The 25766-nt window shown below is 41.8% G+C and overlaps 2 protein-coding genes across 8 annotated transcripts in view; both read right to left on the bottom strand.

Annotated features, from left to right (window-relative positions):
• Positions 1-337: 337 nt before the first annotated feature.
• Positions 338-15157, bottom strand: brca2 (BRCA2 DNA repair associated). Of its 2 annotated transcripts, XM_074640286.1 has the most exons (22): positions 15096-15157; positions 14874-14985; positions 14731-14786; positions 13817-13907; positions 12999-13652; positions 8035-12888; positions 7037-7135; positions 6865-6934; positions 6284-6765; positions 6014-6195; positions 5739-5926; positions 5431-5601; positions 3556-3928; positions 3317-3472; positions 3082-3229; positions 2896-3008; positions 2612-2810; positions 2336-2505; positions 2080-2218; positions 1741-1997; positions 954-1070; positions 338-837 (listed from the first exon to the last, which is right to left on the bottom strand). In XM_074640286.1, the coding sequence occupies exons 2-22, from the start codon at positions 14929-14931 to the stop codon at positions 481-483; spliced, it is 8934 nt and encodes a 2977-aa protein (XP_074496387.1). In that variant the 5' UTR covers positions 14932-14985; positions 15096-15157; the 3' UTR covers positions 338-480. The 2 variants fall into 2 exon arrangements, with proteins under 2 accessions (XP_074496387.1, XP_074496386.1); XM_074640285.1 differs by lacking the exon at positions 15096-15157 and having other exon boundaries at positions 14874-15043.
• Positions 15158-17615: 2458 nt separating this feature from the next.
• Positions 17616-25766, bottom strand: part of frya (furry homolog a (Drosophila)) — a 68363-nt gene continuing 60212 nt past the window's right edge. For 4 of the 6 annotated variants that reach the window (XM_074640292.1, XM_074640293.1, XM_074640294.1 and 1 more), the window contains exons 53-62: positions 24771-24914; positions 23774-23937; positions 22202-22409; positions 21721-21870; positions 21531-21629; positions 21355-21438; positions 19792-19809; positions 19435-19545; positions 19127-19332; positions 17616-19030 (exon numbers count right to left, since the gene is read on the bottom strand). In XM_074640292.1, the coding sequence (XP_074496393.1) occupies positions 18772-19030; positions 19127-19332; positions 19435-19545; positions 19792-19809; positions 21355-21438; positions 21531-21629; positions 21721-21870; positions 22202-22409; positions 23774-23937; positions 24771-24914 (1443 nt within the window). In that variant the 3' untranslated portion in view covers positions 17616-18771. The remainder of the gene's footprint in view (positions 19031-19126; positions 19333-19434; positions 19546-19791; positions 19810-21354; positions 21439-21530; positions 21630-21720; positions 21871-22201; positions 22410-23773; positions 23938-24770; positions 24915-25766) is intronic. The other 2 variants (XM_074640295.1, XM_074640296.1) reach the window with 1 other exon arrangement.

The following is a 25766-nucleotide window of genomic DNA, read 5'->3' as shown; positions in this document are numbered from 1 at the left end:
ATTAAAATGATGTAGAATCCTCTTTTTTGTTTTCAAAGTAGCCTTTAGTTACTATTTTAAGTACTGTATATATTTGTCTTCAAATAAATATCATGAGCCTCAGTTTGTTCAATATTGCACTATTCACAAAAGAAAAGAATGAGGTGACGATCTGACATGACGTCCACTGATCAGCCGTCCATTATTTGTCCTCAAACACAGCACAAACTATATATGGAATCGTTGAGCTGAACTGCAGGAATGCAATTCTAATGCTAATTCTAACTTTACAGAAAAGTAGACTGAAGAGAAGAATGTAGATCAGAAGGAAGTGATGACATGATTTTACTAATCCGAAGTGATTTCACCTCTTTAATGGGTCCAGTGAGTGTACAAAAACAACCACAGAACATGTTGCATATGCAGCCTTTACATTCAGTCAATTTGTACAGTTTTTTTTTAAAAGTTGTAGTGTGCTTGTTATCATTCAGTCTCATGTACCTACAGTAAACCACCAACACGCAATGCCTGAGTATCAATCATTGCCAGTTCCTCGTCATTTACCCATTCATCCTCCACCGCTGAAGTTACAGGTTTGCGAGCTGGAGTCTGTACAGTTTTTAAAGTGCTAGGTGTCCCAGACCTCCGCGGGGGGTTGAACGTCATATTTACACACGGAGAAGCCCCTGAGCCCAGATGGGCGAGAGGTGGTGGGGACGGGATACGAGACAGATAGTCCAGAGCTTTCCTCTTCTTCAGGCTGCTGGGGTCTTTCTCTGTCGAACAGTCTGCTGCAGGAGGTTTCCTGCTGACAGGAGTGAAGGATCCAATGCTTCTGACTGGCTGCTGAGACTTCACCTGCATAAAAAGGACACATTTTTATTGTTTAAATCAATATGAAGTGGTCATGAGAGCAAATGCATCGGACAGCAAGTACATGAACTCGCGCTTGTTTTTGTGTCTTGTCTTCTGACCGTTGTAAAAGCTGGGGTTCGTGGTTGCACAGCTGGAGAGGAGACGGACCTCAGGCCATCAGATTCGACTAAATGTGAAAGCGTCTCCTCGGCAATTGGAAAGAAGTTCTCCTGACCCTGAAAACACAAGATTAAGATTATGTAATTTTCATATTTTACATCACTTTATTGTATCCAAATCAAGGGGATGGAGAAAAGTAAGATGAGAAAGCTCTATGTGGTTCAGGTCAGTTAACCGTGAACCCTTTTAAACAATCTTCATCTGATCATTAGTCCATGACATACCTCGGCCCTCACACCTAACCCTGATACTATGTCTCATGCATCTGTGCTTTATAGAATGCTGAATCAAAGTAATTTTTCAAGTGTGAAATGAAGACAACAATACATCTTGTTAGAGGTCAATATAAGAGGCCACATTGAATCAAAGTTTTCTATTTCATCGAATTTTCAACAAATGCATTTCCAACAAATGCATTTCCAATGCTGTTCAGCACAACTTCTTTTAGAGGTTGAGTCAGTAAACATGACAAAAAGTGCTTGATATATGGGAGACATTGACGTTTCCTATTCAGCATTTATAATTTCATCAACCATAATCTGCACCTGTAGCTTGATTATAGCTTAATTATAGCTAATGCAATTCTGATTTGTGATTTCTTCAAAACATGAAGCACTTTGGCAGTGAGAGCATCCAGCCTTTGATGAACAAGGTATCCTTAATTGAGTGAATGGTAAACACAGTTTTTGTCAGCTGCTGTACATGTTTGTGATTTCAGCACTGTACCTGAACCAGGTTTCTGAGCTGGCTGATGGATTCCTGCAGATGAACTTCTTTGGGGTTTGTTGAGAAGACGGTCAGATCTCCGGCGTACACAACAGGAGTGGGAGACATGGACTGACCTCTCAGCTGCAGGTTGCTCAGAGCCATCAGCACACGTGGTTTTACCAGATCCTCCAAGCCAGACTGAGCAAAGCTGCTGAAACAGCGTACTTTAACAAAGTTCAGTTTCCCGTCGGTCAAATAAAATGCAGGAGAGAAACCTGCGTTCAAAAGCACAATCATTTAGTATACAGTATAGTGTAGTTATGTTAGAAACAGTTAAGAAAGAAAAACATCACCCACCCTGTCTATCTAGGATACTGATGACATATCCAGTGAGATCAACTTCTCCACACAGCGACTGAAATTCTTGGTTTTGAAGATCCACAAAATGGGTCGAGACCCTCGGTTGAAAACGTGTTGATAACCATTCCTGAGAAGTCTGCAAATATTAGGTAATATAAATTATTCTCATCATCTATCTGACTTTATAAATACTGTATCTACAATTCCACATGCATCCACTGAGTGCGCTCAAGATAGTTAGTTTCCACAGTACCTGTAGGTCCTGAAACTGTGTTTTCTTCGTCCCAGTCAGCTGAACAGTTGAACAGCTACCACCATGTTTCTTTCCGTCCGAAGTGCTGAGATTATAGACTTTGAATCGACAGCCTTCCTTCAGTAAAGACTGAAGGTCCGAGGAAGGTCGCCAAAGGTTCAACTGGTAAACTAAAAAACAAAACAAAACAAAAACTCAATTTTAACGTTCAACGTTATCAATTGCACCTTTAAAGTAACCATAGTAAATCTAAAATGAATAAAAATAAAGACACACCACTGCCGGGTTGGTCCATGGAGTCAGCAATGCAGAGTCTCCACACAGGCGTGACTTCTCGCTTTGGACAGCCACCTTCGCTGTCCTCTGCATTCTCTAAAGCTCGTTGGTAGCGATCCTGCAGTTCAGCTTGCTGCTTCTCCATCAGAGAACGCCTGTAGGTGCGTAGAGTCTCCAACTGCTGTTCACTCAGATGAGCCTTGGACATGCAAGTCAAATAAGGCGTGCAATTAAAACTCTATTCACAAGCGAAATGCAGCCAACAATCTGTAAAGTAAAATCACCTCGAGGTAAGCTGGGTCATCCCCCACTGCTTCATAGAGCTCCTCTCCATCTTGAAGATTTGCGATGCCCTGACGGCTGATTGTCCGTCTTCTACGTTGAGGTTTGTTATTACCTGAAGACGACAATTTTGTTAAAACTTATTCCATTTCAACCTGTACCTAATATGCTGAAAACACCATCCCTACCTTTGTCCTCTTTTTCAAATTCCGCTTGAATCTTGGCGAATAGGATCTCCATAGCTTTTTGTTTGTGGCTGTTGTATCGTCTCGCCTCCTTCTCTTCTGCACGTACAGAACGGAACACGACGCCTCCATCTGGTTTCCTCTCCATCCACTGGGAAATATGACAAGCATACAGTCAAAAGAGACATGAATTTCCAGGAGTAACGGTAACAATATGTCAACGACAAACTAAACGCACCTGTATGGGGTAGCTTCTCAGTATGATGATGTTCACACATCCTACTGGTCCTCCACTGCTATACAAACAGGAGACAGGAAGCAGGAATGGCCGTGGATCCTTGTGAAATCCCAGTTTAGCGTCCCATCGTGCGGGTCTGCTGCTATTGGCGCAAATCTAAATATAAACAATGAATAAGGCAACTTATTTGGTTGCCTTGTGGAAAGATAGAACAACTTGTGCCCTCCCTCTTAAAGTACCTTTAACATGAGAGACTCAGGTGCCTCTAGAGGGGAGCAAGCATCTTGTGATCCCACCAGCTGAGCCCCGTGGATGATCAACTTCCCACCGACAGCCACTCGACCTTTGTGAAGCATGGCAGTCAAAGGTTCATCCAGCTGGGCTTTAATGGCGTACCATCCATCTGTCAGCCACGCAACTGCAGATGGGTTTTCGACCTTGGCGTCAGCATCTTGTGGGGTCTTGGTGTCATTGAAACTCTGTCTGTTTCGGGAGTGACCCCTGGAGACGACCCCGCAGACACAGAGGACCAGGGTTTTGGCTGAAGCGTCGTCCTTTTCCATGATCTTTCTCAGAGCCGGCCTGCGGCTGTGGTCCACCTCTACATCATATCTGACACACAGAACAGGCACTTCATAAATACATCAAACTAATTGGATTATAATGTATGTATTAATTAAATGTAATAAAAAAATGTAGAATAAAATATATTTCTCCTAATTTCTTTTAATTAAATGCTTATAAAATGTAATTAATCAAGCCTTTAATCTTCTTAATCTTCTCTACCTATTTTTCATAGACCCATTGTTGTCCTTTTTAGGGGGGGTACAGAGAATCTTTAGGGGGAGATAGCAGGTCAGCAGTATATGTGACATAGAAGTGGTGTACATCATCTGAAAGCTGGGAACCTGGAGATGAATTTGAGATGCAGCTAAGCACTGTGTTTCAAGTTGTTCGTGTCACATCAGAAATAAAAAAAGTAATTAATTAATTAAAATAAATTGTGAAAGTGTATAAGGGGTAAGAACACTATGATAGAAGTATATGAAGTATATGAAGTATATGATGGCCATTCTCATGCTCACTTATGTCTCATAAGTTGCTGCAGCAATTTTGGGGTTGATCCATTTGTTACACAGACTTGGTGCTACATTTAAGAATTTTTTACCAATTGAGAATTGATAAAAATGATCAAAAATCCCTCCAAAATACCACATTAAGTCACCAAGACTTCTGCAAGAATTGGATTTTTTTGGCAATTGGATGGCAAGCACTTCTGTTCCGGAAACTGCTCAGAAACCCCCATATTGTCAATATAGCTAGGGAAGCCATCCATCCTCTGAATGCTCTAGGTCTGTAGTTTGTGGCTGTAAAGTTTCATGAGGCTGTGATTATCCTAGAGGTCACCACAGGTCATTTTATAGAGTGAGGTCAAATTTTAAAAAATGGTCTCACTACCACGAAATGGCTACTATGGTGACTAACATCACGACACATGAATACAGTTGGGCTCATTGGATCCACAAGAGTCTCATCTTTACAGTGATACCCAATTTATGTAATTCCAAGACCGTTTAGGGACTCCAGTATTCAGAAACCATTTTTGCCCCAAACTGCACAGGATTGTCATAAAGTGGGCATGTCTGTAAAGGGGAGACTTGTGGGTACCCATAGAACCCATTTACATTCACACATCTTGAGGTCAGAGCTCAAGATATGATATGTCAAAATCTCCATGCCAGTTTTTTCCCTCGCCAAAATTTAGTCTAACTTTGGAGCGTTATTTAACCTCGTTCCCGATATCATATGGTTGGATTCCTTGGGTTTTCTTGTTTCATATGATGCCAGTGCCTTCACTCTAGCTCTAAAACTGAGCCTGCTACAACCTTTGAAAGACGGTAAATTCGGCCGAGGGCGCCGGTGCCCTCAAAGAGTGGAAGAGGTTAAATCATACATAAAAATGGCAGTAGGCGATGTGTATAATACCATTGTTAGTTCATGGATATACTTGCACACATTTTGCAAAAAAAATTTGTGAATGTCTTGCACACAATAAAATTAACTTCACAACTTCAGGAACACATTGAACTAAAATAAGCTATAATCCTACATACCTGTACTTCAGCTGTAGGAGAACCTGCTCTGGGGTGAGACAGAGGCTGCCCATTGTTTCAGGAAATGATCTTTCCATGGAGGCCTGCTTCCACACAATCCATCGGTAGTGATTGTACACCCACCCCTCACTGATCAGTTTAGGATCCACACCTGGGGTGTCACATAATGCTCTGTGGAACAAGATGGTATTCAGTATAATAGTAAAGTATTCAGTCTGTATTTGCAGATACCAAGATACACCTGGTTTCACATACATTAAGTTCAACATTGCAAAGCCTGATTAGAACCAAACTAAAAGCAATAATACCTGTGAAACTCCTCTTTCCCTGCAGTCCCATCCTTGCTGGGGATCAGCCATCCTCCATCAGCCAGCTGAACACCACCTCCGTCTATAAAGGCTTCCCGTTTGATGAACTGCTGTAAACTGAAGCGAAAGGATTCTGCAGTCTCACTGGTGATCTCACACACGTGCCGATGAACTCCACGTCCATACAGCTGAAAAACAAGAACACCAACATGTCAAAGAAGTTGTTTACGTGACAGTGACAACAACATCCACTGACAAGACAGTTCTGGCCTTGCCTGTTTTTGGGAGTATCTTGCAGGAGGCTTTCCATTTCCTGCAGCTTTTAATGGTATCCTAGACACTCCTGAGGTTTTGGTTAGAAACAAACTTCCCGGCAAAGGTCGAATGGTCTGGCGCTTCTTTTTCCTGATCCTCATGTCTTGCATATCTCGTGCCAACTCTACGTTCTGAAGAATGTCTGTAGACCATAAACACATCATAATTTTACCTACGTTATGCAGTTATTTAGTTTATCATACCGACTTCATCCAAAAAAGTTACAGCACCTTGGCTTCTGGACAATGTGTCCTCCACACGGGATGCAGCGGAATCTTCTGATCCACAGCCAACAGGAAGGTTTTGATTATCATTTGTAGTGTCATCCAAGGCCATCGTCTCAATGTCTTGTTTGCTTTTATTAACAGTTACATCTGTACTGCTTTGTGTTTTTTCAGTGGGCGGCACATAAGTGTTGCTTTTAAAGGGTGTTACAAAGGGATGGTTGTGTTTATCCTCCTCCTCCTCCTGCGGTTTAGAGGAGCTCTCTTGGACAATAGTTCTTTGTTTTTTGAACGGAGGAACAAATGCAGAAGGTGTTCTTATGTTGTCCTTGAGCACTGTATTCTTGCGACTCTCTGTCTTTGCATTCTTGAGGAACGGAGGAACAAACGCCGGCATCTTGGAATGTGCTGATCTGCCGTCTCCTGACGTCGAGTATTGTGTTGGGGTTGTCTTTTGCAAACTGGTTTCCACATGTTTTTTTCCATTCCTGTAAGACAAAAAAAAATACATCACAAAGCGGTTGATAACCTCACACATAACGTCTCAACCGCTTGAAAACATGGCCAACAATTTACAGGCAACTTACCTGTGCGGCCCTGTGATGTTTGGATGGAGAGAGACGTTGTACTTGAAAACCCTCCTGTCTCTCATTACACCTTAATTAAGAAACAAATTCACATCAACAGTTATTTATTTATTTTATTTATAAGACAAATTACGTATTCTTTAGATAATGTGTTACAGTGCTAATGATTTACCATTTGGAGAACTTTTTTCTGGACGGAGAGCTGAACCTTTTGGACCATCACCGGCCCTGTCGAATTCTTCCAGTAATCGTCTTTTCAGGGGAGGCTGACCTAGAAAATTTCAGAACAGTAAGGCAACCATTTATGGTTAATAGTCCTGCTTGTAACAGGCAGTGTCGCAGCTTACGGTTAGTAATATACAGTATAAGGTAGCGCTGTCAATCAATTCAAATATTTAATCGTGATTAATCACGATTGTCTATAGTTAATTGCGATTAATCGCAAATTAATCGCACATTTTGTGTTCAAAATGAACCTTAAAGGGAGAGTTGTCAAATATTTAATACTCTTATCAACATGGGAGAGGGCAAATATGCTGCTTTATGCAACTGTATGCATATATTTATTATTGGAAATCAATTAACAACACAAAACAATGACAAATATTGTCCAGAAACCCTCACAGGTACTGCATTTAGCATAAAAAATATGCTCAAATCATAACATGGCAAACTGCAGCCCAACAGGCAACAACAGCTGTCAGTGTCAGTGCGCTGAGTTGACTATGACTTGCCCAAAACTGCACGTGATTATCATAAAGTGGGCATGTCTGTAAAGGGGAGACTCGTGAGTACCCATAGAACCCATTTTCATTTACATATTTTGAGGTCAGAGGTCAAGGGACCCCTTCGAAAATGGCTATGCCAGTTTTTCCTTGTCAAAATTTAGCGTAATTTGGAGCATTATTTAACCTCCTTCTTGAAGCCGACCTTCACTCTAGCTTTAAAACTGAGCCCGCCACAACCCCAGAAAGATCGATTGCATTAATGCGTTAAAGAAATTAGTGGCGTTAAAACAAATTTGCATTATCGCGTTAACTTTGACCGCCCTATTTAGTTTATTTGCAATATGGGAAAAATCTATTTAACTTGTCCAATGAAGCTACACAATCTGTGCAACATCAACAAAAACATTACTTAAATTTCTGTGTAATAATAACATACTCTTACCAGTCATATCTGGGTCTTCTGCTGGTCTTTTCCCTGTTCCTTTTTGGTCCTCTACAGATCGGAAGCTGGATTTTGGCACATTTTCAGACATTGAGAGACTCTGGCCAGCTAGACTTTCATCCTCTAACAAAGCTTTAGTGCAGTCCAGAGCTTCCTGGGCGAAAAACTCCTGCTGGGTTTCAGTGCAGCCACTCAGGTTAAGTGACTGAAAGTTGAGAACTGAAGACTCTTCTGGCCTTTTGACCTTAGATCCTTCACTGCTGCCGCTTGCCACATTTATTTCATAGTCCAACACACTTGACATGTCCTTTCCAGGTCTGCCCACCACTGCTGAGGTAATTTTGCCTTCTTTTAACTTAAATGCATCTGTAGGTGCCTTGTCTTTGATAAAAAGGCAACCATGCACACTTGCAGTTTGAGGAGCTTCATTTTCATGGTCAGTTTCTTGCAAAGGGGTTAAAGATTTAACTACCTGAGGGGCACTGAACTTAGTAGGCATGTCCTCGTCACTGGCTGTGGTGAGATTACAAGTTCTATTCACACCTTTCCCTCTTGATGGATCTATCTTATGGGTGTCATGTGGGCTTCTTGAGGATGAGTTTGAATCATGACAATCCCCACCAGCAAATTCTGTCAAAAGGTTTTTTGCTTTCAGCAGACTTTTCTGTGCAACATGGACTTTTGCTCCCCCTGCAGTTGTGAAACCACAATGAATTTTCTCATTGTCTTGTTTCTTGTCACTGATCTTTGCGTCTGAAACAGCTGGGATCTCTGCACTAAAACTGATGTCACTGAAGAGAGCTCTTGCCTTCTGGAGGGCCTCAGCTGAAAATGACACTTGCTTACCACTGGCTGCAAGAAATCCACTTTTCCTGGGTGGTGGCATCTCGGAGTGAGTTGGTTTTACACCGATTTTATCTTCATCTTCATCACATTCATTTAACAGAGTTTTTGCTTTCTTTAGGGATGCAGATGAAATGGCAACTCCTTTGCCACTGGCTGTCTGAAATCCACCGTTCTGTGGTGGAACTGTGTCTTCTTTTTGTTTCGGTTGTTTGTTTGTGTCCTCAAATGTAGCACTTTCATTCAATAGAGACTTTGCTTTTGTCATTGTGTCATCTTTCAAAAGGTTTTTTGCTTTCAACAGATGTTTCTGTGAAACGTGGACTTTAGCTCCCCCTGCAGTTGTGAAACCACAATGTATTTTCTCTGTATTATCAGCATTGCTTTGTTTCTTGTCACTGATCCTTGTGTCTGAAACACCTGGGATCTCTGCACTGAAACTGATGTCACTGAAGAGAGCCTTGGCCTTCTGGAGGGCCTCAGAAGAAAATGCCACTTGCTTACCACTTGCTGCAAGAAATCCACTATTCCTGGGTGGTGGCCCAGGAACTGGCATCTTGGAGTGAGTTGGTTTTACACCGATTTTATCTTCATCTTCATCACATTCATTTAACAGAGTTTTTGCTTTCTTTAGGGCTGCAGATGAAATGGCAACTCCTTTGCCACTGGCTGTCTGAAATCCACCGTTCTGTGGTGGAACAGTGTCTTCTTTTTGTTTCGGTTGTTTGTTTGTGTCCTCAAATGTAGCACTTTCATTCAATAGAGACTTTGCTTTTGCCATTGCGTCATCTGACACGGATACTTTTTTCCCGCTGGCTGTACAGAATCCACCGCGTTTGCTCAAGTCATTGATGGCAGGGGAACTAATGTTCTTTGATGTTGCGCACAACAGGGGAGAAAGTGGCTTCGTCATCAAAGATGAGTTTACATATGAAGAAGCTGCGTTGGTAGAATCCAATGTGTTCTTAAGAACACCTTTGTGATCATCAGGATGCAGCATGTTTTCACGGTTTACTTCAGAAATGTGTGTCACCCTTTGATCTTGTTTAAATTTTGGAAGGTTTTTCTTCTCGCTGCCTCTTCCACTCACAGGTGCTATACTTTTCTTATGTTTTACTGGCATGCCATCATTACCATCCAAAATGTCACAGTCCTTGAAGAAAGCATCTGCTTCTTGCATTGCTTCTGCTGAAATAGAACCATCATCATGTTCTGTCAAAAGGTTTTTTGCTTTCAACAGATTTTTCTGTGAAACGTGGACTTTAGCTCCCCCTGCAGTTGTGAAACCACAATGTATTTTCTCTGTATTTTCAGCATTGACTTGTTTGTCACTGATTCTTGTGTCTGAAACAGCTGGGATCTCTGCACTGAAACTGATGTCACTGAAGAGAGCCTTCGCCTTCTGGAGGGCCTCAGCTGACATTGCCACTGGCTTACCACTGGCTGCAAGAAATCCACTATTCCTGGGTGGTGGCATCTTGAAATGTGTTGGTTTTACACCGATTTTATCCTCAACTTCATCACGTTCACTCAACAACATTTCTGCTTTTTTGAGAGCTGCAGATGAAATGACCATTCCTTTGCCACTGGCTGTCTGAAATCCGCCATTTTTAGGTGGTGAAACCGGAATTTGATTGGTGAGATGACCCGTTCTTGAAGCATCTCCTTTTCCTTTCAGTTGTTTGTTTGCATCCTCAAGTGTATGAATCTCATTCAAAAGACGCTCCGCTTTTTTCAGTGCATCAGCTGATGTGGATACTTTCTTCCCACTGGCTGTGCAGAATCCGCCACCGTTGCTCAATTCGTTGACGGCAGGGGAGCCAAAATTCTTTGATGCTGCGCATGAGAAAGATGAAAGCGCCTTTGCAGTCGTAGACGGGTTTCCACTGAAAGAGGCTGCATTTGTTAAAGCCGGGGTATTCTCAAATCCAAAAGTGTGAATCTCCACATTATGTTGTACAACCTCTGTATGGTGAGCAGCTGGTCCAGCATTCACATTTTCAAACTCATTGATTGGTTCTTCAGAAAGGTTTCCTTTCATCCCTTGAACATTTTTCCATTTTGGAAGGTCTCCCTTATGACTGACACTTCCAGGCCCGGCTTCTATGCTCTTTTTATGTTTTACTGACATGCCAGCATTACTGTCCATATTGTCACAGTCTTTGAAGAAAGCATCTGCCTCTTGTATAGCTTTTGCTGAAATAGGAATCCCTTTCCCACTGGCCATCTGGAACCCGCTTTGACGCGTGGTTGTGTCCATCCAGTTTTTCAAACTTTTTGTAGCATCTTCATCTGTAATGCCTGTGTCCTGTCTGTCTGAACAGATGGACTGAACCCTCGCCCCAGTATCATTACCACAACCAGTGAATGAATTATCCTCTTTGTGATGCAAAAAGTTACCAGGGTGATTATCCACACTGCACTTATGCTGCGTTTTAGCATCCGTTTCGCTGCTTTGCTTGTCCGGCGATTTATGACACGTCACAAGATTCTCCTCTAAATCTGCAAACAAAGCTCTGGCTTTACTCAGACACTTCTTTGAAACTCTCACAACGTTTCCTCCTGCAGTCTTAAATCCCACACCAAGCATTAAAGGATTTTTGTTCTCCAGCTTGTTTATTTCAGTGCGCCCTGCTCTGTCAGAGATGTGCTTTGAAGAGGAAGACGCATCTTCACGAGGGGAATTTTCCTTTTTCATTGCACTTGACGAACCTGTGGATTTACTTGTGACGTCGGATGTTTCACAATTTGTTTTAACATCTGAAACCAAAGTAATTTTGTCAGGCATTGCAGTCGCTGCCAGGTGCTTTTCAGCTTCTGAACTAAAACTGTCATCAAAATCTATACCCGAAAGGAAATCAGGGTCAAGGTCTTTGTCAACTTTTTGGGGAGACGTGGCATTATCTTGTTGTTTTAGCGTTGCTGTTTTAAACTGTGTAAATTCAAACTGGCTATCTGCTTCTTCCAAGAGAGTGCACAGCTCAGTCACATCAGCTTTTTGTGACGCTGATAACTGGCAACTGCTATCCACATTTTTTTCACTTGAAGAAAGCGGTTGGTTTGAGTTAGTGGTTGGATTTTTCACTGATCCGTTACTCGTGCTCATTGCATCTTTAGTGTCACTGGCACATTTGATGGGCTGGTCACTTAAAGTTCCTTCCATTTCAACCTCTTCAAAGAGACGCTTGGCTCTCGCCAGGTTGGCTGAAGAGATGCGTATACCCTTATGTGAAGCTGTTTTGAATCCTGATGGAGGGACGGAAGGAAGAGAAACTGTTTTCTCTGGCAGACTGCCACGAGCGTGACCATTAAGTGGAATGCAATTAATGCTATCAACAGTTCCTTTTGCACTGCTGGGTGGCTGTGCTGATGTGCTCTCAGGGCCCGGTGTCTGGCGTTCATCGATTGCGCTGGATGGCTTGGCATCCCTTTCAGCTTCTTGTAACATATCATCCAAATTTGCTTTTCCGTGTCCTTCACTGGATGTGAAAGGAATGATCCTATGGATATCAGTTTTAAAGAAGCTAGCCCACTGTTGATCACCACTGATCTCTGAGCTGGGAAGAACAAATGATGATGCAGTCATGTGAGTGCTATCTACAACAGAAGACTGGAATCCACTGTCATTTATTGTGCCCTCGATGATGGAGTTATTTTGATTCGTGGTAGAAACATGTTGTCCGTTACTGACGTCATCACGGTCGTGGTGAATGCTTGCTTGAGTTGCTTTCTGCTTCGCTCGTTTCATGGCCGACAGACAAGCTGATGGAGAGAAGCCATTTCGAGGAGTGTCCTCTGCGACTTTACTCAGTTTACAGGGGTCGGACATTTGACTGAAGTCTTGTGCAAAATCTCTGCAAAGCTGCGACATGTCAAGACCCTGGACTTTGGCTTGTACAGAGGGAGGTAGATTTTCGAGATTTCCCAGTTTTTGCACCTCATTCTTCCGGATACTGCAACCGTCTGCTTCATCTGGAGCTTTCCCCGACTGCTTCACATTAACTTCTTGCTCTGAAATAAAGCATGATGATAAAAAAAAGGATAAATTCAGTCTTTGTAGAAAATGTTGATACAGAATCTATTAGTATTGTTACACTTTACATGCATGAGAAATGTGTTACCAGAATCTGGAATCCCTGGTGATGAGTCCATCTTCTGAAAGTGTGTTTCTTTTCCTTGAACTTGTGGTTTTGAAGTCACAACAGAGTAAACAAATTTTCTCTTTTTCTTAGTAAATCCAGAGTCTGTAAGTTTCATATGTGGCCTCACGAGCCGGCCAGAATCAGAGTCATTCCACAGTTGTTCTGTTGAAATATTGTTTTCCACTCGTGTCGCAGGACCAGCATCCACAGTACAAGGTGGGATTTCAGATAAACTCAACGGAGACCACTGGGTGATTCCAATATCTCCAGTTTTCCCCGGTTGGGGTGAGGGAAGTCTGCCAGGCTCCTGATCAGCTGCTCTCTGTTCGCTGAATGCAGCATTGTTTGTCGACGAGATGTCCGTAGAGCTGCAGCCATGTCCTTTTGTTGGAATGATTTGCTTCCTTTTGATCCTGTCAGTCTTCACTTTTCTCAGTGCTGAACTACTGTTGGTGAAAAATATAGACAGAACATTCTCAGCTCCATCAAGAACACTCGCTACCGTTCGGCGAATTTCTCCATCCTCGATTGCATCTGGTAGCTTCTGTTTCCAAACGCTGCCGCTCTGATTCAGTGAACTCTGGGGGGAGTCATGGGACTCTGGATTCTGACCAGCCTCAGGGGAAACAACACCTGTTGATTACAGACCAGCAATCAGTATAATTTTGCATTATGCCTCAAAAAGCATGTGCAACACAGAATAAGTAAATCTGTTGCATTAATAGTCCTGTAATTTATATTCAGAGCAACTGCACCATCTTGGATATTTAGCAAATTGTAAAGGGAAAACACAGTACCTTGGTGAACAGTAGGTGTGTCATTGTTTTTGGGTGACAGTACTTCAACTCTAGATGTATTTGAAAGAGAAGGGAAAAGCTTCCGTACAAACTGAGAAAGACAAAACAGAAAAACAGAGATTCAGAAGCAATTTCAAATGCAAGACCTGCTTCTACACCATGTTTACTGTAATGGCATGTTTCCATTGTCTTGAACCAGCAAAAATGAAATGTGCACTGAGAACAAGATCTCGACCCTCCACTTTTGAGTTAGAGTTGGAAAGCAATCCTTGATCAAGTACATGTCTCCTCTCCCTGTAGTAGACACAGGCTCCCGCAATTTAAGATTGTCCTTCATGTCTGAGAGATGCTTACAAGACATGGATTTAACAAGCATTTTTATTGTAAAACCAGAGAATGCTGGTCTACAAACACTTAAAATTGACCTGCTTGTTAGCAGGTTGTCTTATCCTATTTAATTTAATTGGAAAGATCCAAAAAACATTCTAATGCCAGGTGGTTGAAAGATGTCATGTGTCACTTAAAAATAGAGAAAATCAAATTTATCATAAGAAGACAATTTGATAATTTCAGGAAAATATGAACGCCATTTATATTCCTTCTTACCATGGTCACTGGGATAAAGATTGGAGTGACTAAAAGTGCCCCTTATGTGCATGTTGGGGAGGGTTTCTGTGTGTATTTTGGGATACTTTTGTATACAACTTTCAATGTGCATATCTTCTGCATTTGTTTTCCTCTTGATTCCTCAACTATTTACATTTCATAAAATATAAAAAATTAGTGTCAATATATTCTGTCTTTTACAGATCATAAAATAGAGAATAAGCAGAACATTTTAACTCTTTTATTTCTACATTCTACAAATCTGAGAGGTATATCTGTTGTATGTTTGGGCTGGACGGAGTACTCACAACAACATTTTTTTCTGTAGAAACACTCGCTGGACAGGGACTCTCATCAGTTTGGGCTATAAAATTGAGAAGAAACAAAGATTTAACAAATGAAAATCATATAAATAGATTTCTAAAAACAACCAATTGTGTCATTTGCTTACATAAAATTAGGGTGGATGGTACTGCTGGTGGGGTGTTCAGAGAACTGGTCCATGACATATCAGGATGAATATGTGCTGCGAGACTTTCAGATATATGCTTGCCATGGCTGACCTGTGTCATTGAAAAAAAACAATATAAAGAGGGGAAACCATTACTCCACATTCACATACTGACATTTGCTGAAAGAACGATAACATCCCTGTTAGATTTAATACACTTACTGGGGACTTTTGTGGGGTATGAAGCAGTTCTGTAGAGATGACAAAAGAAAGACATTAACCAGTGATGATTTCATTTTTTTACACACATAAACCAAACAGATTAAATGCAGATACAGAGAAACATTATTTTTAGATGCAGCATCAAGAAAACTTATCGATGCAGACACAAGTAGGTTACTACAATTTACAACAATTCATTTAACATGTCCTATGCAGACATCCATATTCCTGTGAGTTTATGTAATGTGCTTGAAGTTTTAACTTAGATCACTGCATTTATACATCAACAGTCAAACTTGAATCAAACATCACCTTGTTCACCAGTGAACGACTGCTCATCCTCAGTTTCAGATGACACAATTCGACTGCGTCTGAAAACTTTGGGGGTTGAAAACAGCTGACTCTCCACTGCAGCTTTGTCAAAAGGTGTTTTAAAACTTTCCTCCTGGTTTGCAAACAGGTCATCTTGATCAGAGACATTTCCCTCATTAGTGAATGTTTGAGCACTCAGTGCCTCAAACCAGTCGGGGTCCAGGGGTCCCAGCTCTAGATATGGAAATCAAAAAATGTTTATTAGAATAGTAATGAGTACACAACCTCCAACATACAGAATATTATGTTTTATCTTTTGTGATTGCACAACAAGTAGGCTATCATATTCTGATTATGTAGCTGGATCTATCAGGAAAAGCTGTACAATGTAATGCATCACAACAGTCCTGCAACGTGAACAATCTTTGAGCACCTTATAATGTTCAAGCTTCATTGTGATGGAGACAGAAAGGTTTGTCTTACCTTTCCAGATGTCATCTTTGTATGTGTCGTACATGTTTTTTGAGGGTAAATCCATTCCAGTTGATTTATGTAATCCCTAAAGTTTGCTATGTGGCACACCTGAGAAAACAAAGCTTTCATCATGACATGAGTTAAAGATCTGAAAGGTAGTCTCTAAATTACTTTAAGCTCATAGCTACAGCTCCATCCTCCAGGTGGGCAGGACCAGCCAGCCTTGAGTTAGCTGCTAACAGACTAACGTTACATTAGCTGAAGTTCACGTCAGGTAACTTGAAGGTAACACGACTCAGGACAAACTGTAGAGAGAGTATCGTTAGCTAAAGTTTGATTCACAGTGGTAGCAAATGTTACAGTGGGTTGTCAATGACTAGAAAACACAACACACCGTTAGTTAGTTAAACTCAGGTTAACTCACACTGACTGCTAGCAGAGCTAACTAACGGTACTAGTTCACTAACCAGCCAGAGTTCACCTTATTCTAACTCACCATGGCGGCGAACCACTGTTCACTTTCATGTCTCGATGAAACTCTTCACAAAGTGTTGATAACAATCCACAAAGACACGATATAAACTCACAGAGGAGTTTTATTAAGAGTCAACTTGCTAGCTAGTCTGCCTCTGCCTCCAAAACAAACCTCGCGCGCCACACACCGGAACTCAGTCCGACTTCAAAATAAGAGTCCTGCTTAAATTAAACAGTGTGCGGACACTACAGATTAGCTCATTGTTACATGCTTTTACACCAATATGGGGTTTATTACGTGGATATTAGGAATACTCTGCAATAGTGGCCGGCAATTATGCCCAAATTGGTCAAATTTTTCTTCAATAACGAAAGAACAATATGCGTGAAACCTTTTATTGCACTAAATTTAGCCTTTCAGGCAGAATTTCCGGCTGAACAACATTCATGGTCCTCCTGCTCATTGATGTGTAAAGTGCTCCTGTCAGAGGTGTTCTCTATAATGCATCGAAGCATTTTTTGGGTGGTGCACAACTTTTAAACCTGCAGTAGACAGAATATTTTTGGCATCATTGGGCAAAAATTCTATTATAACTTTTCAGTATATTGTAATTCAAGTGTTCTGAGAGAAAACTAAACTTGTGCACCTCCTCATGGCTCTGTTTTCAGGCTTTAAAATATCTAGCTTGTGAGGGAAGACTTTAGCAAATCACAGGTCATTTCAGAGAAGGTTTGCTCTGGCTGATGGGCGGTGCTTGGTATTTCCTCAACTGATCTCAACATGGCTGTCGAGTCACACCTTTCTCTTTTTACAGCTAAACAGTACACTACAAGATGATTCTGAAAACATTTGAGGCGAGAAATAGGCATTACAGTAACAGAATATTGATTCATATTTGATCAGCGCTGCCTTGTTTGACCGTTTGATCGGAGTTTGCGAGTGATTGACAGCTGCTCAGAGACAACAAGGCTCCAGCTCAGCTGATTGGTTGCTCTCCTTAAATCTTGTAGATTCCATTACGAGCACCGAAGGACACAGAGGCACATGATTATTTGTTTTCAGATTACCTGTCTCATGCACTACTGTCATGATATAGGGACCGTTTTATAAAAAATAACTTTTTAAAATCAAATTTCCTCCAATTCTACCCACTGCTGCTAAAGTGTTGTCTGAGAGGTTTCAGCCAGGGTTCAGTAGTTCCCATATTTATGAGAGAAAACCAAACAACAATACTAATATCACACAAAATGACACCACAGTTAACAAATGTAAGTTTTATCTTTATTGTTACATAAGTGTACAGAACACCAAAGTACAGTACATTGCAAAGGCAGTAGTATTTACAAGGCGAGAGGCTAAACAAACAGTTCTTGTGGAAGCTTTACAAATAGCTATCTCTTTCACTCTACGTGCAACTCAAATTGTAAGTTCATAAAAATACAATCTTATGAGTCTGAGCAAAGCCCCCCCATTGCACTATGTACAATTATTCAGTTAAAATAGTTTCTGTATTTGTTCATAAACATTGCTATTACACTTTATAGTACATAGAATTTGCAAGCTTGGCAGGTTTAAAGATGAAACAAAATATTTGTTTTCTATAAATCTAATCTGATAAATGCATGTTTTTTCCTAAATAATATTAAATAATTTACCTAATTGCTAAAAGCTGCACAGTTAAAAGGTACAGTAAGATGTTTGAAGTAACAGGTGACCCACACAGCAGCATGTAGTGTGGGTTTGGGAGACGTTACAGTAGTTTTGCAGCATGTCGAAGTAGTTAAATGTGAACAATTTCTGTAAATCAGTATCCATAATTCCATCTGTGATGGTCGTCAGGTTTACATCACACACTCGAGCACCCGCACACAACACAAGCACACACAAACACAAACACACAAAAAGACCCACTACTTGAACCAAGTAATGAAGCCTCCCTTTTTTCTTTACCAACAATCTTCTTGTTTTCCAATGCTGTGATATTCAAATACATTCTTTCAGGATACAGTAAAAGTCTTCCACTTCCGTGTAGGATTGCACATTTTCCCTTGACAATTAAAACAACATAACTGAAAGAGAATCACTTAGCTTTGGTATGTCATTTGTTAAATGTGAAAGTTGTTGACCTCGGTTGCAAGTGGTCGCTTTGTGACAATTTCTATTATTAGTGCAATAAAAGCCTAAGTTTCTCTGCAACCGCAAAGTCTCTCATATCTTTCTAAAAAACAACAGTATTGCTGCACATCTGAAGATCCGACTTTATGACATTCTGATGTGCTCTGAGCAAGAAGAGGAAAGGGGGGGGGGGGGTTATTCCCAGGAGAGAGCAGAGTGCTTGTTAACAACTGAGATGATAGCAGCAGCCCCAGACAGGACCAGAGGCTTGGCGTGGGGGGACAGGGTGCCAGACCGCCATCAAAGAGTCGAGCCCGAAACCCTGGAGTCTGGGAGGAAAGCCGTGATGGCTCGGTAGCCTTGGGCTCGTCGGATCATGTCCCGGATCTCTCCGTTAAGTTCCATCAACTTGCCGGAGATTTCTGTCAGGTCCTGTTTTGAGCCCACCAGAGCAAAAGTTCCCGTCTGACCCAAGGTCTGATGTCTGAAGAAGATGTTGAGTAAAGTCTGGACCTCATCCTCAGATGGGCTGCCGAAGATGTCGTTGGGCCACATTGTTCTGCGACGAAAAAAGAAAATGTTATTTGTCTGATTGATTTTGACGGTATACGCTGCTCACGTGAACAAAAAACAAGCCTTTTTTTTCTTTTCTCACCTGCACTCACGAATGTACCGGATGGCTGTTGGAAACTCGTTGTTCTTCAGACCCTCGAGGATGGCCTGCACGGCAGCCTCAGAGGAGCTGAAAGTGGGCTCAGAGCAGGAGCTCTCGTGGCCACCAGCCTCATCATCCGTCACAGAGGCCGCTGCTACTCTCAGGTTGCTCTTCAACTCATTTAGCTCTCTGGACATATTTGTCAGCTAAAGGTCGAGAGGGATTAATATTATTAAACAGGGACATGGATTAGATGTGTGGGTGTCATAGTTCCTAAAACAGGACAAGCAGATGCACGATGTACCTACCTCGGGAATAGAGCTTATTACATGGACCTGTTCAATCAGCTTACAGTAGGACTGAAAAAGCAGCAACAGCTGAAAGTGGAGTTTGTAGAGTCTTTGACAGAGCTCCAGTTGCTGAAAGTGAGAGAGAAGTGGCTGTTAGCAAGAGGCCTTTTCATTGAGCTGGATTTCTCTTTCTGATTTATACTTTATCAGGTATAGTTCTGCATTTTGATGGGTAATAAACTCACATACTACTGTACAACTACTTGTAAATAGATGTCAGTCTGCTGCAGTTCTACAGAAGACTTTACAACTGCTGATTTATTTTAAAAGCAGACCATTTGAAGCAACAAAGAAGAACAAGTCTTTCCAACTTACAGCCAGAGATTCCATTTGCTACAAAGCAAGCATGTTACAGGACAGAAAAGAAGTAGGGAAAACAGAGAATCAAACGAAGGGCATGCAACTCCTCATCATTTCCATTTGAAAGTGGGTGAAAAGTATTAGCACAGGTTTTACCGGCATGCAGAGAGGAGGAGAAGTGAGGGTCGGTGTATGTGCAAATTAGAACTGAAAGGAGGGCCGGTAGTCGCCGTGAATTAAAGGTTCCCCTGTGGAGTTTTTGACCTGTAGCAGCGCTGTTTGTTCATCTTGTGCACACGCTTAAGGACGTGCATGCACGTGTGCACACGCGGGTGATGCGATGCACAGTCCTGCCGACGTGTCACATTATTCTACTGATCTACAGGTTGCGGTAACGCAAGATATGCTGCAATGTGCCTACAAAGACAGGGTAGAAGAAGACTACAAGCTACTAAACATGGAAGTAAACAACTACAACTTTGCTAATGTTTAATGAGAAGGGAAATGCGCGTTTAGAAAAAGAAAAAGAAAACTCCACAGGGCACCTTTAACCAAAAAGCCAAGTAAAAAAAAAAAAAGAAAAGCCAAGCAAAGTAACAATTTCGCCTGTTAATTAGCACAACTGCACTCACTTTGGTGGGAATCTCTTAGCTATTAAGTACCAAGTTTTAACAGCAAAACTTTCCATTTTGCTGGATCCTTTCCTCAGTTGTGAAGTGAGCGTAATTGTTTACTGATAGATCAAAAGCAACTTAAGAGACCTTGCTCCCATGCCCAGCACAGCTGAAAATGACCACAGTGCACATTGGAATGAGATAAACAATGACCCCCTTTACACCTGGCGGTAAAACACATTCCGTATCCAGATTGTATCTAGATAAGATTTAACCTGATTACATTTACACCTGGTATTATACAGTAATGTGTCTCCACATTGAGATTCAATTGAGTTCCGATCGCTCTGTCTGAAAGGGCTGAGAGGAAGCCTCCGGAGGCTGCCCTACACACAGGTTTGCAGCCAGGCATTACCGGAGAGAGGCGGTCCGTAATGCGCAAGACACATCAGCCTCAAAATGCCACCGTTTAGGGCCGGAGGTACGTTTACACTTGCATTCATAGAGTAAGGAGGAGAGGAGATGCTGAGCACAGACAGAGCGGTGTCGCCGATCTCTCTGGTCACGGCGGTCCAGTGAACTTTCACGTGGTCAAGCACTATCCGATCACCTATAATGCATTTTAAACGCCAGGTGTAAATGGGGTCACGTGTGGCAACTCAAGGTTGTCAGAAACTTAAAATTTACATAGTGAGAAAATTAGAGGTAACACTCACAGAGCTACAGTATCACACAGTAATGCAGAGAGCACAGTATGAAAGGTCAGTCCAAGTGGAATCTAAAGTATTTTCAGTCATTTTTGTAACTCCATTCTTACAGAATCAACAACTACTTTCTGTAAAATCATACAGCTTTTTGTGTGTTGGCACACTGGCTAAACCACAGAAATTTACCCAACTAGTATTTTCATTAACAATTAATATGTCAGAGTTGTAGTTCAAATTCCTAAATGGTAAGGTTTTACCTTGTCCTCGTGCTCCGCTGGTTGACATGTTACCACGGTACCGCCAGCGCTCCTGGGAAAGGTGGCCTTACAGTCGCTCAACCACTGCAGGTAACAGAGACAACAGCGCATAAACAAATCAGTGATAACATACAGGTGACATTCAGACTGTAAGGCACAATATTGTCAGCCCTTACGGTGAGAGCTGCCTCCTTTCTGTTGTTGTAAGTATCAAGATACTCTTGAAGCTCCAACACGCTGAATTTCATTTTTTCCAGGAATCCATAAGACATAATCTGTGGAAATAGAGTTCTGTTGTTGAATTTGTTCAACTACCACTTAAATGTCATACTGTTAAAAAAAAAAGTATTATCTCAGGTTACTCACTGTGTCTGCATCAATAAATAGTGTCGGGCACTCTGAGCACGATGTCAACATCTGTGAAGACCTCAGAAGCTTTGATCCTAATCCTCTCAGGCCGTCGCCGAGGTAACTCACAGCGTCACAGGTCAAGGAACAAAATTTGGTCTGGATGTTCTGCAGAGCAACAAAAACAGGCTGGCTGTGATACTGTCAAAGTCACTCCTACATCATTTAAGGCACTTACAGTCTGTCATTATTTCTGAAATTCTCCATTGTCAGCTTTGGTCAGTGAAGTGAACAACATCTGGTTAATGAATCTCTGAAAGCATCCACAGAGTGCCCTCTATTTGTAATTAATCAGACCTGCTCTGAAAGGAAGCCTCTTTCTCTAAAGGTTAATCAGCCAGATAACTAATCCTGTTACCACCATTCACTTTAATCATTCACTTTGACGAGGCAAACTGTTAATGAGATGGCGGTGTATGCTGGCTACATGCAGTAATACCTGGAACAGTGAAGAAAACACATGAAACGTGTAGACCGCACAGGATCCATCCGAGTCAGACACGAGCTGGTTGATGTGACTTCGCCAGGCCTCCTCTGCGTCGTCGCACACCGCTGGTTGGAAAGCTGCGAGGATGGCGGAGAAGAAGGGCGACGGCGGCGGCGAAGATCGGCACTCCAGCATGTCGTCTCTCTCCTCCTCGGCGAGACTGAGTGGACATAAAGAAGAAGTGTTATTTATGTCATTTATATGCACCTTCATTTATTATTGAGAAAAGTTGTGAGTAGGTATCTACATCTATCTATCTATCTATCTATCTATCTATCTATCTATCTATCTATCTATCTATCTATCTATCTATCTATCTTCCTACCTAACTATTTATTTATTTATTTATTTCAAAAGATCCTCATTAGCTGATGCCAATGGTGTGACAGCAGTTCAGTCCGTGGGGACTTGGCTTGGAAACCGGAGGGTCGCCGGTTCAAATCCCCACAAGGACCAAGTACGGAGTGTGGACTGGTAGCTGGAGAGGTGCCAGTTCGCCTCCTGGGCACTGTGTTCTCAGATATAACTAGACTTCTGCACCTCCTCATGGCTCTGTTTTCAGGCTATAAAAAATCTTTTTCAGAGAGAGAGCGTTCCTATTGGCTGTTCATTCAACGGAGGCAGCTGTCAATCACTCGCGAATTCCGATCAGACGGTCAAACTAGGCAGCGCTGATCAAATATGAATCGATATTTTGTTACCATAATGCCTATTTCTTGCGTAAAATGTTTTCAGAAACATCTTGTAGTGTACTGTTTAGCTGTAAAATGGGCACGTTTGCTCCGGCTGGTGGGCGGTGCTTGAAACTTTCTCTATTGATTCGTATTTGATCAGCGCTGCCTAGTTTGACCATTTTGATTGGAATTTGTGAGTGATTGACAGCTGCTCAGAGACGGCAAGGCTCCAGCTCGGCTCTGATTGATTGTGTTCCTCCGGTCTGTGAAATCTTGCAGATGCCGTTAGGAGCACCGGAGGAAACAGAGGCACATGATTTTTTTTTTCAGATTACCTGTCTCATGCACTACTGTCAGGATATAGTGACCGTTATATAAAAATAACTTTTTAAGATCATATTTGCTCCAAATTTTACCTACTGCAGCTTTAAGTAATGCACTCCTAAATGGTATTTGAATGAGGATTTGCTATAGGATTGACGCATGTAAAGAGGGCAGCTATTCCAGTGATTGATGACACAATAAGTGATGGTCTTGTTTAAGGCATTCGATTTTGGGCGAGGTAACATGATTTGGCCATCACCTGCATTACTAGTGAAATGGCTGTGAAAGTCACCACATTTGGTAATTTGACTATATAAAAACTTGAGTTCAGTGGAATAAATGCTGTTGCTAAAGAACGTCACCGTGCTTAAGGCAAGCCTTTTCTCTACCTGTAACCACGAGAGCTTACGATGCATGCTGTCTGTGTTCCTTCTTATGGGGTAATGTAAGACTAGTCTTGCAGTTCTGTTCTGGGCAATTAGTAGTGTCCTAAGTACACGTTTTGATGCAGAAGACCATCATTTACCTGGGTAAGCAGCTGTCCAGGTCCAGTTCTCCTTTGTAATCGATGTGAACCATGTCCATTGTCAAACTGTCACCACAGTGAAATTCAAGGGGTAGTTCGCTGATGGAGAGAGAGAGGTCGTCCTCGTGGACATTGGAGTCTTCATCTTCTTGTGACACCTCATGCTAAAAAAAAAAAACACAGGGAGGACACATGCTTTCTCAGCAATTGACAGCATTAACTAGTCATGACCAAATACTGAGACCGCATGCAGTAAAGGCTATTATAAACTGAAACGTGTTCCCTCTGTTATACGTTATTATTAAACAGATAATTGTGTTGGTAAAACGGACACACTAACCTTGGCGTGGGACCCTATGGGCACTCCTTGTGGTGTTTTTTTCTTTTATTTGGTCAATTCAGTGTGCATAAATTGTGCCAATTAAATAATGAAATCATTGAATTCAGCCAGCGTTGTGGCCCTGCACACTTATGTTTTTTGGGACAGGCAATGTGTAAACCTTTCTTGACCTCCCACATGCCAAGAGTTTTTAGTTGTTGCTTAGAGCCACCCACACAGAAGCAATTAGGTATACACATTGCCTTAAACAGACAGACACAGAAAGAAAGAGACTGTTTTTTTCTTATTACTGACCTACCACCCCCTCTAACACTGCCACGATTAAAATAAGGCACAAACTAGCCCATAGCCCAAAGCGTTATAGATTGCCTGCTTGCATTGTTTTAGTTCATTCTCCTTTAGCATGCGACGACTGAAATACCAAGAAAAGACCGGCTTCATGCGCTACTCTGAAGAAGGAGGAAACGTAGAAAAATTCACAAAGTAATACTTAACATAGACCGAACCCAAAGCACATAAAACATCCAAGACATTTCACAAGAGAAGATGCAACAGAACAGATCCCTATTTGGCGAAATTAGTGAAGAACTCTAGTATGGAGTTGCGATAGGAGTTAGTAGTTCCCAGTATCTCAGACACTCTGAAGCCCTTATTCACCCGCTGCTTCGAGTCCTCTGGCGGTTGGACCTCGAAACTGGGATTTTTGGTGCTCAGGGGGGTTGAATCGGCTGAAGTTGTGTCAAAAAAAGCAGAGGGAGAGTCCCTGTTACTGCTCTCTGCTGTCGGAGAGAGGTTGACCATCTGCAAGAGAGACAAAGTCAAATTTGTTGAAATCTTCTCTAAATAGCAATCTGTCATTTTGAATAAACACAAATGGTTTTTTTTAGAAACACTGAAAAAAGCACAGCTCAAAACACCGGATTGAAAACTGTAACACTGCAACATTCCTGAATTAGCTGTAAGCACTGACTGAGTGGTAGAGTAGCTGACCAATCAGGAACGAGAAAGGAGTGGGATGACAGCTGCATGGACACATGGGCTTCCCATCTGCCACAACAGTTTCCACAAACTTTAGCTAAGTATTAGCCGGTGGTCATGGAATAACAGAACGATGATGCAAACAAAACACGAAGATGATGCAAAAGTTTTAAAGCTCTGCTACTGTAGTAAGCCCCTGGACGCCGCAGTATTCATTAAAATGTGGTCCTGTGGTCGACACCGGAGGAGAAGCTACGTGATCATTAAAATCAAAAGGCATCTTATCCCTTTGGGAGCGTGAATGTGCTCAGCAAATTAAATTATGAGATATCTTGTGTGTGCAAAGCTGACAGTAACCTGAAGGTGGCACAAGAGGAAAGCTCATGGAGGGTCTGAGATGAAAAGAATTTATCTTCTGAATGCCCAAAGTACATCTCATCTCCCGATTGGATTTTAATATGTTTTGTTAGGATTATGGTTGAAATCACTGTCATGATAGTGACAAATTGTGTGAAGGTGTAGATATTACATGAAACTAGAAAATGTTAGGAATTCATTGGTACCAGGCTCATGCTGCAAAGAGGGGCTAAATTAAAAAAACAAAAAACAAAAAAAACTGGCATGGCCATATTCAAAGGGGTCCTTTGTCCTCTGACCTCAAGATATGTGACTGAA

The sequence above is a fragment of the Sebastes fasciatus genome, chromosome 7 (genome assembly GCF_043250625.1).
Source record: "Sebastes fasciatus isolate fSebFas1 chromosome 7, fSebFas1.pri, whole genome shotgun sequence".
In the NCBI taxonomy this organism is placed as follows: Eukaryota; Metazoa; Chordata; class Actinopteri; order Perciformes; family Sebastidae; genus Sebastes; species Sebastes fasciatus.
The sequence above is the reverse complement of the archived record's forward strand: the minus strand, read 5'-3'. Positions and strand labels throughout refer to the sequence as shown.